The 17396-nt window shown below is 45.7% G+C and overlaps 1 protein-coding gene across 1 annotated transcript in view; it reads left to right on the top strand.

Moving 5' to 3' along the window:
• Positions 1 to 17396, top strand: part of LOC132384578 (glycylpeptide N-tetradecanoyltransferase 1-like) — a 90941-nt gene that overhangs the window by 30660 nt on the left and 42885 nt on the right. The window contains exon 2 of the mRNA XM_059955779.1: positions 6104 to 6203. Coding sequence (XP_059811762.1) covers positions 6104 to 6203 — 100 coding nt within the window. The remainder of the gene's footprint in view (positions 1 to 6103; positions 6204 to 17396) is intronic.

Genomic DNA, 17396 nt, shown 5'->3' with positions numbered 1-17396 from the left:
TTATTGAAAGCGTGTATTAATGATTTGGATATAAAGCCAGAGGAAATAATGCCCATGTTTATAGATGATAGTCAAGTAGAACCAAAGGAGACTTGCATTCTTATTTAAGGCTGATTTATACTTCTGCGTCAAATTAACGCCATAAGTACAGCATAGCTACGTAACCTACGCTGTACCCTACACCATAGCCTGACACGCACCTCTCCAAAAATGTAACTACGTGTCACAGTGACACAGACCGCAACAACTGTGATTGGTCTGCTTGGTAGTATCGCATTTCCTCCTGTCTATAGGCATACTGTGTGTACACTGATGTGAAATAAATGGTTGGAGACGATGAACCAAATCGTCAAATCTATCTGCCAACATCCGAAAATATTTGAAATGCATTTCCTCGTCCACGTCTCTAGACAAGCACAGAAAATTCACCCTCCTTCTACCTCAATCTGTTCAATTGTTGTACATACCATCTCCTCCGACGTCTTCTCTCTGTTCTGCGTTGCAGTAATTTCAATAAAAGTAACCCTTGTTCAACATTTATTAGCTTCAACATGAAGCACTTAGTCGCCATTCTTTGAAGTACACGAAGAAGCTCTACACAATGGCATAGAAACCCCCCCCCCCCCGCCAACTAGCAACGCAGACACACCAATGCACAAGTATAAATGCTCACAATGGTGCAAGCCACTTACGAAGGCTATGGTGTAGGCTACTACACAGAAGTATAAATCAGTCTTTAGTGCCTTTCACAGCTTAACAGTGTTCCCTAATGGTTACACTTAGATCTAACCTCTGTAGTATCATCTTCAAGGAGCGGTGCCTTAGAAAGGTGGCTTCCGTTATTAAGGATCCCCATCACCCAGGACATACCCTCTTCTCATTGTTAACTGTTAGGAAAGGGGCACAGAATCTTGAAGGCACACACTCAATGATTCAGAAACAGCTTTTTTCCCTTCTTCCATATGATTCCTAAATGGACATTGAACCCATGAACACTGCCTCTCTTATTTCTGTTTTTGCGCTGCTGTTTTAATTTAATTATTTAATATACGTATACTTGCTGTAATTCATTTATTTTCTATATTTATCATGTATTGCAATGTACTACTGCTGCTGAGTTAACAAATTTCATGACATATGCCGGTGATATTAAACCTGATTCTGATTCTAAATACTTTTCATATACTGTTTTTAGAAAGCAGGATAGATGTATGCTGAGCTAGATGCCACAATGACTACTGACCAGATGATCTGTTTTTAGTCATGGTAATCTGTTATTAGAGTTATTTGCATTCATTTGATGTCAGTAGATACTGCAGGAATGCATTGATAAGATAATTGCAGGGACAAGGTAACAGATGGAATTCACTATTCCATTGCTGTGTAACTCTAGGATTTCACATTGGCTGATGTAAGCCTGTCACTGTATACACTAAGGTGCAGTGCAGAGAATTCATTTGGCCATCAGGTTGTGGCAAGTTCAAGGCACGCTGCAATGAAGGCTTTTATCTTTTACAGTGGTAATACTCAGAGGAGTAACCAGACTATGTCTGCTTTCCCTGAATCTATGACTCAGAAAGTGATCTCATATTTGCACTGTGCAATGCTGTTTTAAATTTTCCTCTGTACTGCTTCAGTTATGATAGAGTAATACCTTCATACTCTGGCCCTGAAAGCCCAGTAACACGCTTCTACTGTATCTTTCTTTTTCGTTTGACCTTTGCTGGTCCTTTTATCATGCAGCCTGTTAGTTTGCAGAGAGCTGTGAATGGTTCAGTTATTTAAAATGTTCAGGCTGAGCTACTATCAGTATTGAAAGAAATCAGCATGTTTGCACTCTGGCTTTTTGTTCTCTTTATCTAACTCAAAATGCACCCTTGCATAACAGGTGGCGAAATCTAGAAACAAAGTAAAAGCATGCATGTACATATGGCACTTTTCACTATTTCAGAATGATGTACATTGAAATGCTGCATGCAGTCTTTTATTCAATAGACTTCTTAGTAAAATTAAACTAGAAGGTTTCATTCTATTCTAGAATTGTCTTTGTATTTGACACTGCTCTTCATTGGAACTGTATGGAAACTTCCTAATCAGCACCCAGAATCCCTTCCTTGCTACTCTCTTCTCTCATATGATCCACTGTGTTACTTTTCTGTACAAATATGTGTGAAATAGTGATCTCTTTCCCCATGGGCCATTTATAACTTCTGTGAGATAACATGTAAGTTTTGGGGCTAATTAGTATCTCATCACGGTGCCTAGAGATTTCATTGATTAATGCTTTGTGTAAAATATTTTGAAAGGATGAGATAAGAGTAAATAGTTGAAGTTGTAAAAATCATATGTTGGAGAATAATTTTATTCAATATTGTCATATAACATTTACATGGTCTATTTTAATGTTGACGAAGAGCATTCTGCTATTTGGAAAGAAAAGCAACTCTAGTCTGGAATCCCCAGGAATTGAAAGTGTATCTTCTGTGAACAAACTTTGAGAAAATGAAGAACTTGCATATCTTTAATTGATTTAACTGATTCCTTGGAGCTTCTATCCTCAGAATTGTTTTTCTACTGGGTCATGTAATAATAACTGCTTACGTATGCCCTCTGAATATGGTGGCTTGGATGGAATTTAGATCATGGACCTGGCCTTGCTTTATCATCAATTAATGTCAGTTGGCTTGCTCATAATGTAAAGCACAGCATGTCAATTTTTTTCTAGCTGTGTTATGGACAACAATAGGTACATAGTATTAAGCAGTTTGTTGTAATGAAAATGGTATTTATTTCTTGTATCAGCCAATGACCCCAGCTAAGGGTAAATAACCCATCAGCCTCGGAAGAGACGAAGGCCACGGGAGTAAACCTAGACAGAAGATCCAAAGTGGAGCTCCTGAGACAGCTGGTATCACTGTACATCCTTCCGGGAGCTCCTGCAGCCAAGCTGGTGCCAAACATACTGCTTCATAAGCTTTCCTTTGGACTACACCAGTGAGGCCGAGAGGGGGATCTTGACAGCTGGGCATCCCTCGATTTCCATACCTTCTGCCCATGCTTGTGCCCCAGAGAGGTCACTCCAGTGATTCTGTTTGCAACAACAGAATGGATTGACCCAAAGCATACACTATAGTTCCATTGTCCTTCAAGACAGATGAATACCATCATCTCCAGCCAATGAGTTCATCTTGGTATATGTAACATGGTCAATTTACTCAGACCCATAGTTTATTGAATGAGTGGAGGAAAATAATGTGTAACAGAAACTACTGCATCTTCAAATAAAAGCAGGGAAATTTCTGCAGTAAATATAGAGTATAGAAATTATAGATTATGTGCATAGTTGATCCTGGTCATTCAGTGATACAGCTGACAGACTTGATGGGGAATTACCCAATCTGCCTGTATTTCACTTCATTTATCTTTTATTTATCAAATGATTTCTAATCAGAGTTGTTGCAGTAAAACCTGTGGATCAAAGTCCATGATTTTCATTCCAAGACCCTTGTGTTTGATGCTCCAAAGTACCAAGATCCTGGATTTAACAAGGAACCTATGGGTCTTCATAGGCATGTGTGGCCCTTGCAACCCTCGAGGCATTTGAACGGGAAAAGGCCTCTAAGTCACTTTTTGTGAGACTTAGAGGTTATTCAACAGATCTTAGGCTCTTGGTGGAACTTAGCTGGGGCGGTTGTTATTTTGGTTGCAACTCTTCTTTGGCACATATTGCAGGATAACAACCGCCACATCACCATCACCACCAAGTCCTCAGTTAGCAACCTTTTCCTGCCACCTGCACCTGTACCCACCCATTAGATCCACTGGGACCTGATTTTTACCCAACTCCTCAAACGCGGCTACTGTCATCCACGGCTGACTGCTTTGTACTCATCCCTAACAACTGACTAACACTTGATCCTTGACTTCTCCCCACTCTCGCCTTCAAGCAGGACCAACCTGGTCTCACCTGACTTCCTTTGTGTGTACTGCACTAACAAAATCTTACTTTGTGTAAGGCCACACTCACAAAATGCTGGAAGTGTTCGGCAGGTCAGGCAGCATCTTGTTTGTGCTCTTCCCCCTTTTTACTTTTGCTTCTGCCCCCTGACTTTCAAGTCTTGGCCTGTAAGGTCGATTGTTCATTCACCTCCACAGCTGCTGCCTGACCTGTTGAGTTTCTCCAGTGAGATTTCCAGCCTGCTGAATCTCCTCTCCCGGTGTAAAGCCAGTTCAGAAGTGTGTGAGACCTTGATAATTCAGTGGTGTGTGAAATTATTGCAGTGGGACCTCAAGCAAAATATTCACTGGCCTACAGTAGAGAACTGTTAATGCATTTTTACAAGCCAAAGCCTTATTCTGCTCTTTTGTTTTAAAGACAGTGTTATAGCAATAAAAGTTGACCATAAGTGTGGAGTCTCGTTAGCTTAGCTTGTTATTATGTAACATTATTTTTAAAACTTACTTTCTGACATACCTGCAGGCAGAACCAATAACATCGTCATTCTTGTTCTGCCTCTTGTTAACAAGAAACAAAATTTCAGTTCTGTTTGCAAACTTGGATTTGATTCAAAATTATTTATTGGTACTAAAGAATTATTTGAACTATTGTGCTGTTTATGACTATAGAGTCCTCATTCCATATATGATCATTTCAACCAGAGGTCTGTTGTAATTACAGAGCATTATTGCGGTGATGGATCAGAAAGTTTGTTTGCAGAGAATTTGAAATTGGAATGCGTTAAAGCAGTTCCATGCTTGCTGAGTGATATTGGAGATTTTCATCCTGAGGTTTTGTGTGCATGTTGAGGTTCTCTCATACAAATCATACGAACAACCCATACATACAAACTAATATATAGTGTTACGTATCAAGGTGCAAGGGCTGGTCTACAGTTAATGCTCAGGGTGCTGCTGGAAAAACGTGATAAACATGTAAGTTATAGGTTTATCTCCAAAACTCAACTCTATCCATGCCTAAATATGCCCAAAGTCTGAAAATAAACATATATGATTGTTTGAGTTGTTCCTAGTGTTTGGCGTCTAAACATTTCATATTTTGAGATTGTTGGTATGTAACTGGATTTTTATCTTTTGGTAGAAATTTCATAAAGGTTTCAAAGTGCATTTAAGCTGCTTAGCTCTAGATATTCTTCAAATATAATTAGTAATTGGAGTCGGGAGTCTTGAGCAGCCAAATACTGGAGTAAAGCACTCAAGTCTACTACTCTGTCTGTAATGCTTTGATTGTTTGTGGTCTGGGTTTGGTGCACTACAGGATTTGCAATACACTATAGATGAATTTAATCTGCTGTCCAGTTATTCAGAAATCCTGATTGTTTGGCGTTGGACTCAATGAGGCCCTATAAACTAGTAATAAAAACAGAAAATGCTGAAAATACTAAAACGATCAGGATAGATCCAGTGTCCTTCATAAAATCTGATGAGGTATCATGTTAGAGCCTGTAACTGTCCACAACTCTGCACTTTCCAGGATATTTGATTGTGCCTGCTATACTCAGTTGATTATCAGCTTGATGCCAGTGTATGGTACTTCCATGCTGCCTTACCAGCTTTTACTAGAGGGAGTAAATGTGTAGTTTCTGTTGTAGTCTTGTTCCAGCATTTACAAAACATGTGGCAGCACTCTGCAGTAATATAGAACTGGGCTAATTGCAGTTCCAGTGTTTTACAGGATCAACACAGTTATGTTTAAGCAATGATTTGCACCCACATTAACCAAATGGTATATGACATGTCAATTTAAGAAAGTCCTATAGGAGCAGTAAATGACTGAAATGTCATTGAACCGTATTGAGCAAGTACCTGCTCTCAGTTATTGGATCCTGGCATGGTGCTTTTGAATGCAATGCGTGTATTAGTAAAATAGAATCATATTGCTTAGACCTTTTAGTTTTACTCTATTGTCCACAAGAGCTAAATTAGGAAACTTCAAATAATACTAGTTGTGTTTGAATGCCCTCTAATGGTATGATCATGCTATGCACTGGCAGGGTTCTTTATCTTAAAACCTCATCTGCCCAACTGTATGACTTCTCTCAGTTCTGGTTGTTTTTTCCAAACTGTTCTGTTTCTTTTCAAACAGAAAGATCCCAGGGGATGAGATGGGAGCAAAGAAGAAGAAAAGGAAACCAAAGCGGAAGAAGGAAAAAGGTGGGAAGCTAGACTCGGACGATCATTCAAAGGTATGGTTTAAACAGTTTACTACACTGTCTGTGAACCTATGCAAATATATTCTCGGAAGAAATCTAGAGAAACACCAGCAATTTAAAACTGTTTTGCGTGGTTTCTTTTATTTGATTCCCTTCCTGAATAATTTTAAAAAGCGGGTGGTGGGCTAAGTCCATCCCACTAGGTTAAATCAAGTACACTTGTTAAAATTTTGAATCTAATTGTTGTTCAAATATTTTGCTATTATTGAAGTACAGACAGACAAGGAGCATTGTAACTTATCTCTACTTTTTTCTAGCATCCCCTGCTTTTTGTTTCATACTTACAGAATTATTATTTTATTTTGTACAGAGGTGGAATAATCTGGGTTATCCTGAACAAACTTTAGAAGGGTAAAGTAAATCAAAAGAGACCAGTAATTCCAAATTCCTCTATGCCCTCTTCATTCAAAATGTCTCTAAAAAGGGGTTCCCAACCTGGGGTCTGCAGACCCCTCAGTTAATGTTAGGGGTCCATGACATATAAAAGGTTGGGAACCCCACTGTAAACTGTCTGTAAGTCTCTTATTGTCTCTGCCTCCACTATCTATCTATCTTTCTCCCCCTACTCTCTCCCTTCTCCCGGGTGTCAGATGTGGGAAGTCTGGGAGACTCCACACCTGTATCAGCTGCGTTGAGTTCCAGCTCCTTAGGGAACTGGAGCTACATCTCAATGACCTTTGTCTAGTCAGGGAGAGTGAGGAGGTGATAGGTATGAAAGGCAAGTAGTCACATCAGGGCCTTGGGAGACAGTTAAGTGGGTAACAGGACAGGGAAGGGCAAGAGGCAGATACAAGAGAGTACCCCTGTGGCCATCCCCTTTAACAGTAAAGTACTGTTGGGGGAGACAGCCTACCTGTGGGAAGCAACAGTGGCAGCACCTCTAGCACAGTCTAGCTAAGAAGCGTAGGGAAAGGAAGAAGGCAGCAGAAATAGGGGACTCTATGGTTAGGGGGTCAGACAAATGATTCCGTGGACGCAGGAAAGAAACACGGATGGTAATTTGCCTCTCAGGGGCCAGGATGTTTCTGATCGCGTCCATGATATCCTGAAGTGGGAAGGAGAACAGCCAAAGGTTATGGTACATATTGGTACCAATGACATAGGTAGAAAGAAGGGAGGAGGTCCTGAAAACAGACTACAGGGAGTTTGGAAGGAAGTTGAGAAGCAGGACCACAAAGGTAGTAATCTTGGGATTGTTGCCTGTGCCACGCGACAGTGAGTATAGGAATAGAGTGAGGTGGAGGATAACTGCGTGGCTGAGGGATTGGAGCAGGGGGCAGGGATTCAGATTTCTGGATCTTTGGGACTTCTTTTGGGGCAGGCGTGACCTGGACAAAAAGGATGGGTTGCACATGAATCCGAGGGGGACCAATATCCTGGTGGGGAGGTTTGCTAAGGCTATTGGGAAGAGTTTAAACTTGAATTGCTGGGGGGGTGGTGGGAACAGAAGAGGCAGTTGGCTCACAAATAGAGAAAGCTTGGAGACAGTGTGAGAGGTAGGGTAGAGAAGGGATGCACTCAGACCAATAGTTTTAGATGTGTCTATTTTAATACAAGAAGCATCATGAGCAAAGTGGATGAGCTAGAGCGTGGATCACTACTTGGAAATATGATGTGGTGGCCATTACAGAGACTTGGACGGCTCAGGGGCAGGAATGGTTACCTAGAGTGCCAGGCTATAACTGTTTCAGAAAGGACAGGGAGGGGGGCAAAAGAGGTGGGGGCTTGGCACTGTTGATCAGAGATAGTGTCACGGCTGCAGAAGAGGTGGAAGCCATGTAGGGATTGTCTACTGAGTCTCTGTGGGTGGAAGTTAGAAACAGGAAGGAGTCAATAACTCTACTGGGTGTTTTTTATAGACCATCAAATAGTAACAGGGACATCGAGGAGCAGATAGGGAGACAGATTCTGGAAAGGCGTAATAATAACAGGGTTGTTGTGGTGGGAGATTTTAATTTCCCAAATATTGAGTGGTATCTCCCTAGAGCAAGGGGTTTAGATGGGCTGGAGTTTGTTAGGTGTGTTCAGGAAGGTTTCTTGACACAATATGTAGATAAGCCTACAAGAGGAGAGGCTGTCCTTGATCTGGTACTGGGAAATGAACCTGGTCAGGTGTCGGGTCTCTCAGTGGGAGAGCATTTTGAAGATAATGATCACAATTCTATCTCCTTTACCATAGCTTTGGAGAGGGATAGGAACAGACAAGTTAGGAAAGCATTTAATTGGAATAAGGGGAAATATGAAGGTATCAGGCAGGAACTTGGAAGCATAAATTGGGGACAAGTGTTCTCGGGGAAATGTGGCAAATGTTCAGGGGATATTTGTGTGGCATTCTGCATAGGTGAGTTCCAATGAGACAGAGCAAGGATGGTAGTGTACAGAAACCATGGTGTACAAAGGCTGTTGAAAATCTAGTCAAGAAGAAAAGAAAAACTCACGAAAAAACTAGGTAATGATAGAGATCTAGAAGATTATAAGGCTAACAGGAAGGGGTTTAAGAATGAAATTAGGAGAACCAGAAGGGGTCATGAGAAGGCTTTGGTGGGCAGGATTAAGGAAAACCCCCAAGGCATTCTACAAGTATATGAAGAGCAAGAGGATAAGATGTGAGAGAATAGGACCAATCAAGTGTGACAGTGGAAAAGTGTGTATGGAACCGGAGGAGGTAGCAGAGGTACTTAATGAATATTTTGCTTCAGTATTCACTACGGAAAAGGATCTTGGCGATTGGAGGGATGACTTACAGTGGATTGAAAAACATTAAGAAACAGGATGTGCTGAAGCTTTTGGAAAGTATCAAATTAGCTAAGTCTCCGGGACCAGATGACATGTACCCCAGGCTACTGTGGGAGGTGAAGAAGGGGATCGCTGAGCCTCTGGCAATGATCTTTGCATCATCAATGGGGACAGGAGAGGTTCCGGAGGATTGCAGATGGTGTTCCCTTATTCCAGAAAGAGAGCCCAGGAAATTATAGACTAGTGATTCTTACTTCAGTGGTTGGTAAGTTGATGGAAAAGGTCCTGAGAGGCAGGATTTATGAACTTTTGGAGAGGCATAATTTATCATCAGGAATAGTCAGCATGGCTTTGTCAAAGGCAGGTCGTACCTTATGAGCCTGATTGAAATTTTTTGAGGATGTGACTAAACGTGTTGATGAAGGAAGAGCGATAGATGTAGTGTAAATGGATTTCAGCAAGGCATTTGGTAAGGTACCCCATGCAAGGCTTATTGAGAAAGTAAGGGGCATGGGATCCAAGGGGACATTGCTTTGTGGATCCAGAACTGGCTTGCCCAGAAGGCAAAGAGTGGTTGTAGACGGGTCATGTTCTGCATGGTGGTCGGTGACCAGTGGTGTGCCTCAGGGATTTGTTCTGGGACCCCTACTCTTCATGATTTTTATAAATGACCTGGATGAGGAAGTGGAGAGATGGATTAGTAAATTTGCTAATGACACAAAGGTTGGGGGTGTTGTGGATAATGTGAAGGGCTGACAGAGGTTACAGCGGGACAGTGATGGGATGCAAAACTGGGCTGAGAAGTGGCAGATGGAGTTCAACCCAGATAAGTGTGAGGTGGTTCATTTTGGTAGGTCAAATATGATGGCAGAATACAGTATTAATGATAAGACTGTTGTGCAGATTGACTCTGTGGTTAATAAAGCATACGGTGCATTGGCCTTCATTAACCGTAGGATTGAGTTTAAGAGCTGAGAGGTAATGTTACAGCTGTATAGGACCCTGGTCAGGCCCCACTTGGAGTACTGTGCTCAGTTCTGGTCACAGGAAGGATGTAGAAGCCATAGAAAGGATGCAGAGGAGACTTATAATGATGCTGACTGGATTGAGGACAGGTTGAGTGAACTCAGCCTTTTCTCCTTGGAGCAGCGGAGGATGAAAGGTGACCTGATAGAGATGTATAGAATGATGAGAGGCATTGAACATGTGGATTGTCAGAGGCTTTTTCCCAGGGCTGAAATAGGTAACATGAAAGGGCACAGGTTTAAGATGCTGGGGAGAAGGTACAGAGGAGATGTCAGGGGAAAGTTTTTTTTACACAGAGAGTGGTGAGTGTGTGGAATGGGCTGCTGGTGACGGTGGTGGAGGCAGATACGATAGGGTCTTTTAAGAGACTTCTGGATAGGTACATGGAGCTTAGAAAAATACAGGGCTATAGGTCACCCTAGGTAATTTTTAAGTAAGCACATGTTCAGCACAGCATTGTGGGCCAAAGGACCTGTATTATTCTGCAGGTTTTCTGTATTTCTCCGCGCCCTTTATCTCTCTCTCCCCACTTCTCTATCTCTCCACTACTCTCTCCCAGCTTCTCTCTCTCTCCCCGCTTCTCTCTCTCCCCCGCTTCTCTCTCTCCCCCGCTTCTCTCTCTCCCCCGCTTCTCTCTCTCCCCCGCTTCTCTCTCTCCCCCGCTTCTCTCTCTCCCCCGCTTCTCTCTCTCCCCCGCTTCTCTCTCTCCCCCGCTTCTCTCTCTCCCCCGCTTCTCTCTCTCCCCCGCTTCTCTCTCTCCCCCGCTTCTCTCTCTCCCCCGCTTCTCTCTCTCCCCCGCTTCTCTCTCTCCCCGCTTATCTCTCTCCCCGCTTATCTCTCTCCCCGCTTATCTCTCTCCCCCGCTTCTCTCTCTCCCCCGCTTCTCTCTCCCCCCCGCTTCTCTCTCCCCCCCGCTTCTCTCTCCCCCCCGCTTCTCTCTCCCCCCCGCTTCTCTCTCCCCCCCGCTTCTCTCTCTCCCCCCCGCTTCTCTCTCTCCCCCCCGCTTCTCTCTCTCCCCCCCGCTTCTCTCTCTCCCCCCCGCTTCTCTCTCTCCCCCCCGCTTCTCTCTCTCCCCCCCGCTTCTCTCTCTCCCCCCCGCTTCTCTCTCTCCCCCCCGCTTCTCTCTCTCCCCCCCGCTTCTCTCTCTCCCCCCCGCTTCTCTCTCTCCCCCCCGCTTCTCTCTCTCCCCCCCGCTTCTCTCTCTCTCCCCCGCTTCTCTCTCTCTCCCCCGCTTCTCTCTCTCTCCCCCGCTTCTCTCTCTCTCCCCCGCTTCTCTCTCTCTCTCCCCCGCTTCTCTCTCTCTCTCCCCCGCTTCTCTCTCTCTCCCCCGCTTCTCTCTCTCCCCCCGCTTCTCTCTCTCCCCCGCTTCTCGCTCTCCCCCGCTTCTCTCGCTCTCCCCGCCCCTCGCTCGCTCTCCCCGCCCCTCGCTCGCTCTCCCCGCCCCTCGCTCGCTCTCCCCGCCCCTCGCTCGCTCTCCCCGCCCCTCGCTCGCTCTCCCCGCCCCTCGCTCGCTCTCCCCGCCCCTCGCTCGCTCTCCCCGCCCCTCGCTCGCTCTCCCCGCCCCTCGCTCGCTCTCCCCGCCCCTCGCTCGCTCTCCCCGCCCCTCGCTCTCTCTCCCCGCCCCTCGCTCTCTCTCCCCGCCCCTCGCTCTCTCTCCCCGCCCCTCGCTCTCTCTCCCCGCCCCTCGCTCTCTCTCCCCGCCCCTCGCTCTCTCTCCCCGCCCCTCGCTCTCTCTCCCCGCCCCTCGCTCTCTCTCCCCGCCCCTCGCTCTCTCTCCCCGCCCCTCGCTCTCTCTCCCCGCCCCTCGCTCTCTCTCCCCGCCCCTCGCTCTCTCTCCCCGCCCCTCGCTCTCTCTCCCCGCCCCTCGCTCTCTCTCCCCGCCCCTCGCTCTCTCTCCCCGCCCCTCGCTCTCTCTCCCCGCCCCTCGCTCTCTCTCCCCGCCCCTCGCTCTCTCTCCCCGCCCCTCGCTCTCTCTCCCCGCCCCTCGCTCTCTCTCCCCGCCCCTCGCTCTCTCTCCCCGCCCCTCGCTCTCTCTCCCCGCCCCTCGCTCTCTCTCCCCGCCCCTCGCTCTCTCTCCCCGCCCCTCGCTCTCTCTCCCCGCCCCTCGCTCTCTCTCCCCGCCCCTCGCTCTCTCTCCCCGCCCCTCGCTCTCTCTCCCCGCCCCTCGCTCTCTCTCCCCGCCCCTCGCTCTCTCTCCCCGCCCCTCGCTCTCTCTCCCCGCCCCTCGCTCTCTCTCCCCGCCCCTCGCTCTCTCTCCCCGCCCCTCGCTCTCTCTCCCCGCCCCTCGCTCTCTCTCCCCGCCCCTCGCTCTCTCTCCCCGCCCCTCGCTCTCTCTCCCCGCCCCTCGCTCTCTCTCCCCGCCCCTCGCTCTCTCTCCCCGCCCCTCGCTCTCTCTCCCCGCCCCTCGCTCTCTCTCCCCGCCCCTCGCTCTCTCTCCCCGCCCCTCGCTCTCTCTCCCCGCCCCTCGCTCTCTCTCCCCGCCCCTCGCTCTCTCTCCCCGCCCCTCGCTCTCTCTCCCCGCCCCTCGCTCTCTCTCCCCGCCCCTCGCTCTCTCTCCCCGCCCCTCGCTCTCTCTCCCCGCCCCTCGCTCTCTCTCCCCGCCCCTCGCTCTCTCTCCCCGCCCCTCGCTCTCTCTCCCCGCCCCTCGCTCTCTCTCCCCGCCCCTCGCTCTCTCTCCCCGCCCCTCGCTCTCTCTCCCCGCCCCTCGCTCTCTCTCCCCGCCCCTCGCTCTCTCTCCCCGCCCCTCGCTCTCTCTCCCCGCCCCTCGCTCTCTCTCCCCGCCCCTCGCTCTCTCTCCCCGCCCCCCCTCTCTCTCTCCCCGCCCCCCCTCTCTCTCTCCCCGCCCCCCCTCTCTCTCTCCCCGCCCCCCTCTCTCTCTCCCCGCCCCCCCCCTCTCTCTCCCCGCCCCCCCTCTCTCTCTCCCCGCCCCCCCTCTCTCTCTCCCCGCCCCCCTCTCTCTCTCCCCGCCCCCCCTCTCTCTCTCCCCGCCCCCCCCTCTCTCTCTCCCCGCCCCCCCCCCTCTCTCTCTCCCCGCCCCCCCCTCTCTCTCTCTCCCCGACCCCCCTCTCTCTCTCTCTCCCCGACCCCCTCTCTCTCTCTCTCTCTCTCCCCCCCACTTCTCTCTCCCCCCTCCCCCTGTATGCACTTGCTTTAGTAAAAAACATAGTTCTTGTTCCTTTCTAGACCTCTCATACTTTTGTCTGTTATGTCACCTCAACCCCATTTCACTTAGTCTGTTTAATCTCATTTGATAACTCCAGCCCTCCAATCAGGCAACATACTTGTGAATTATATCTGCACTCTGTCTGTTTGACTATTTGAAAACACTTCTGACACTTTGACAAAAGAAAGGTTACTGATGAGGCCTACAACTCTGCAGTGTGGAACCACTGCGGCAGTGTTTTGTGTCTGGGATAATTGACCTCTGATGAACAGTCATCTTCTTTTGTGTGAGGTATGACTCTAGCCATTAGACTTTTTCCTTTGCTCATTAACTTCAGTTTGACCAGAGCTTCTTGATGCTACACTAGGTATGTGACTATAATATCAAAGTCAATCCCACCTCATTTTTCTGTGCTGTGAAATGGTGAAGTTTCATGGAAGAACACACATCTTGAGATAGCCCTCAATAAGGGAGGAGGAGAATTCTATTCCTCAAATTCTGTTATATTTTAGGCATGTTTTTGATAAAGATGTTCTTGTCTCTGAAAAATCTTTACTATTTAAACCCTTCATTTGGTGTCTATGAAATGTGCTTGTTTGATTATTTCATCTTTAATTTTCTTAAGAGATTCTTGTTATTTCATACAGATTTCTGGTGTCAGGGATTTTATTTTATTATTACCATTTGTCTTAGTAGACAATTTGAAATGTCACTGATAAATGTTTGCAATTGTTTTTTTTCCCTCTTGACCTTCGAAAAGTTGTAATGTTTCCTTATTTTTGTCAGTTTTTAACTTGGACCTGTCATCATTCGGCAGGAGTTGCTAATAGTAGAATGCCAGACTGGCATTTTGATAAGGTTATTGGTTGTCTCTTACAGCCTCTTGTTAAATATTGTGTACACTTCCTTTCTCTTTAGCAACACTAAACTGCAGCATGTCATCAAGCAGTGGCCTGTGGCATTCTGTGGCCATCTTCCACAATCTGCTTCTATGCAAAGGGCTTCACTCCTGAGAAACTGACCTAAGCAATTCTTCATTACCTTCTGGCACCCATCATTTTATATATATTTGGGTCAGACTGGGCTCAGTCTGATGTTTTCATGACAGTGTCGCCATATTCAGTGCGGGTTTGATGCAAGAAGATCAGCAGGCAGAGACAGTTCGAAATTTTTGCATTTAATTTATTACTATAAACAGATTTCAGAAAATCTACATTGCATAAAGCGGTGACTTAACGGTCATTACAATATACGTAGATTTCTTTTCAGAATACCATCTACAGGATATGACCTAGATAAGTGACTCTTAAGTAATTGTATATACTACCTATACAAAGTAAGAATCATTCTCCCATAACTATTTCTGGGGAAAAACATAATAGTTGCATTGCTCACATGAATGACCTTTAGATTTATTATATGGTCTTGCCGGTTTAGTAGTTGATTAATGGTTAAAGCCAAAAATGGTTATTTAGTAAAATCCTTAAGACCTGTTAAAATTCACACCAATAATGCCATTGACAAAATAGCTCTACTACTGACAGCCATGTGTTTTTTCTTTAAGAATGTGGCTTCTAACTTGTGGATATTGTCTATGGGCTAATTCTTCTTGTTAATGGATATGTAAAGGAATGTGCCTCCGTAACCCCAAAGTGTGACTTTCCCTAAGTGAGGAAATAGCTTTTTTTGTCTTAATTTAAAACTGATTCACTTGATTCTAGACATCCCTTTAAATAAATAAATCTCCCCCTTGCACTCTACCTCCCACCCCCATTGAGCACTCAAGCATGCAGCAAGGCATCAATAAAGACACGGACTTGCAGTACACCAAAGACTACTTGTTCACCCGGTAATTCGACATACCACAGGCTCTCTCTGTCCCTAATAAGGGAGTAGGAGCTGTCTCCATTTCACAGTGAGGGGGAGACATAACAAACAACTTGCTAATTTATGATCTTAAAAGTCTGTTGCATTGCTTCTTACGAGCTCTGTGCCCAAAGAACTCAGGTCTCTGGGCGCACAGCCAGCAGCCAGCTTGCTGCTTTCGATCTTCCATTTCCCTCAACACACCAATTCCCTGCAGAGGAACTGACCACAAGTCCGCCCGCCTCCAGAGCCACAAAATCCCAGAACTCCAAAGGCGAGCTAATCTCCTAGGCCGTGTCCTCGGCATATCAAATAGCGGCCAGTCATGAGACCCTGAGAGCGAGTCCCATTCCTGCAAAAAACTGAAGTCAGTGTGTAACTCCAGGTCAGGGTCTTCAAAAGAACCCTGAGAGGGAAAAATAGAGACATTAAAGATGGAAATAGAGCTGTTTCCAAAGATGCAAGCAAAGGAGTTGCTGTTAGGCTCCATTATCTCCTTAGCTCCACCCATATCCATACTTCAGTAATACCTGTTTAATCCTATCAGTTTATTTCTGTTTGTGCCATTAATTCACCTGTCCTTCTATGGAGGCTAAATGCATTTGCACAGAGATTTGTCTTTGTGCCATTTTTTTCCTATCCATCTCCAACTGAAAGATCAAAGTAAATTTTCTATCAAAGTACATATATGTCATCATATCAACCCTGAGATTCATTTCCTTGCGGGCATTTTCTCAGTAAATCCAAGAAACATAATAAAATCAATGAAAGATCACACCCACAGGAAAGACCAGCGACCAATGTGTAAAAGACAACAAATTCTACAAATAGAAAATAAAATAAATAAATAATAAATAAATGAATAAGCAATAAATATCGAAAACCTGAGATGAGGAGTCCTTGAAAGTGGCAGCATTTCAGGAATGGGTTAAGTGAAATTATCCCCTCTGGTTCAAAGGCCTAATGGTTGAGGGGTAATAACTGTTCCTGAACCTGATGGTGTGCGTCCTGAGGCTCCTGTACCTCCTTTACCTCCTTCCTGATGGTGGTAGTAAGAAGAGAAAATGACCTGGGTGGTGGTGATCCTTGATGATGGATGCTGCTTTCCTGCAACAGCACTGTGTAGATGTGCTCAGTGGTGGGGAGGTCTTTACCTGTAATGGACTGAGCCACGTCCACTACTTTTAGTAGGATTTTCCATTCAAGAGCATTGGCATTTCCATACCAGGCTGTGATGCAATGAGTCAATATACTGTCCTGTATGTACGGAAGTGTGTACTCGTGAGCTGCGCCAGGCATACCGCAAAATGCAGTTTTGCCAAACTGGCACTTAAGCATTTGGACACATGCGCTAAACAACCAACACCGTGCTCAAAAACCCTGCAGTTCTCTAATATTTAGTTGTAAATTGTGGTGGAGAACTAAACTGACAAAAGGAAGAGATACCAAGTGCATCCTTATCTTCAATGATGATGGGGTGCAGCATGTGAATACCAAAGATAAGGCAAGTGTATTTTCTCATGGCAATGTTATTTGACCCTTCGAAATCCATGCTGGCTCTCAAAGCATTTCCTTTCTCTCCCTCGTTTCCCTGTAACCCATGAGGTTAGGGGGAGTTTGTGAGTCTGGATTAAAGATTAGTTATTGCATAGAAAATTGAGTTTGAATAAACAGGCCTCATTGTAGTTAATAGGCAGTAACTAGTGGAATGCTCTAAACATCAGTTCTTGGCCCTCAATGATTTATGATTTATATGAAGTGACCTGGAGGAGGGAGCAGAGTTTAAGGTAGTAAAGTACATCATTGACATGAAAATAAGTGGGCAGGCATGTTTTGTGAGGATATTTGGGCTCTGAAACATGCCTACTTGAGGAATAACAACTCGTTTTCAATCCGGACACATTGAAGCCTTCAGGCCTCAATATAGAATTCTCCAGCTCACTCGCGCTTTCTTTCTGCTTGTATGAAAGGTAGCCATGTTTGCCTGCCATCATACTGATTCAGATTATCTTTTTTTTTGCATATTCTGATCTGCTTGGCACTTACCACAGCCTTGACATTAGCAACACATTACACAGAAAAGAAGCTTAATCTAATCTTAACTGGGACATCAGGTCATCCAGTGTCATCCTATTTGCTGCCTCCATCTCAGATTCCTACATTATTCCCTCTTTCCTATTTCTGAAGGATCTTCTGAAACATGAACTGACTCTCTTTCCACCAATGTAATCTGATCTGTTGAGTGTTTGAAGCACTTCCTTTTTTTAAATATATATTTCAAATTCCCAGCATCTGCTGAGTTTTATTTTTCAAATCCTTAATGATGCATCTTTGCCTCTTCTTCAGATCTCTATTGTGCCAAGCCGGTCTTCAAC

This window comes from Hypanus sabinus, chromosome X1 (assembly GCF_030144855.1).
Source record: "Hypanus sabinus isolate sHypSab1 chromosome X1, sHypSab1.hap1, whole genome shotgun sequence".
Classification (NCBI taxonomy): Eukaryota; Metazoa; Chordata; class Chondrichthyes; order Myliobatiformes; family Dasyatidae; genus Hypanus; species Hypanus sabinus.
This window is presented reverse-complemented; position numbering and strand designations above follow the sequence as displayed.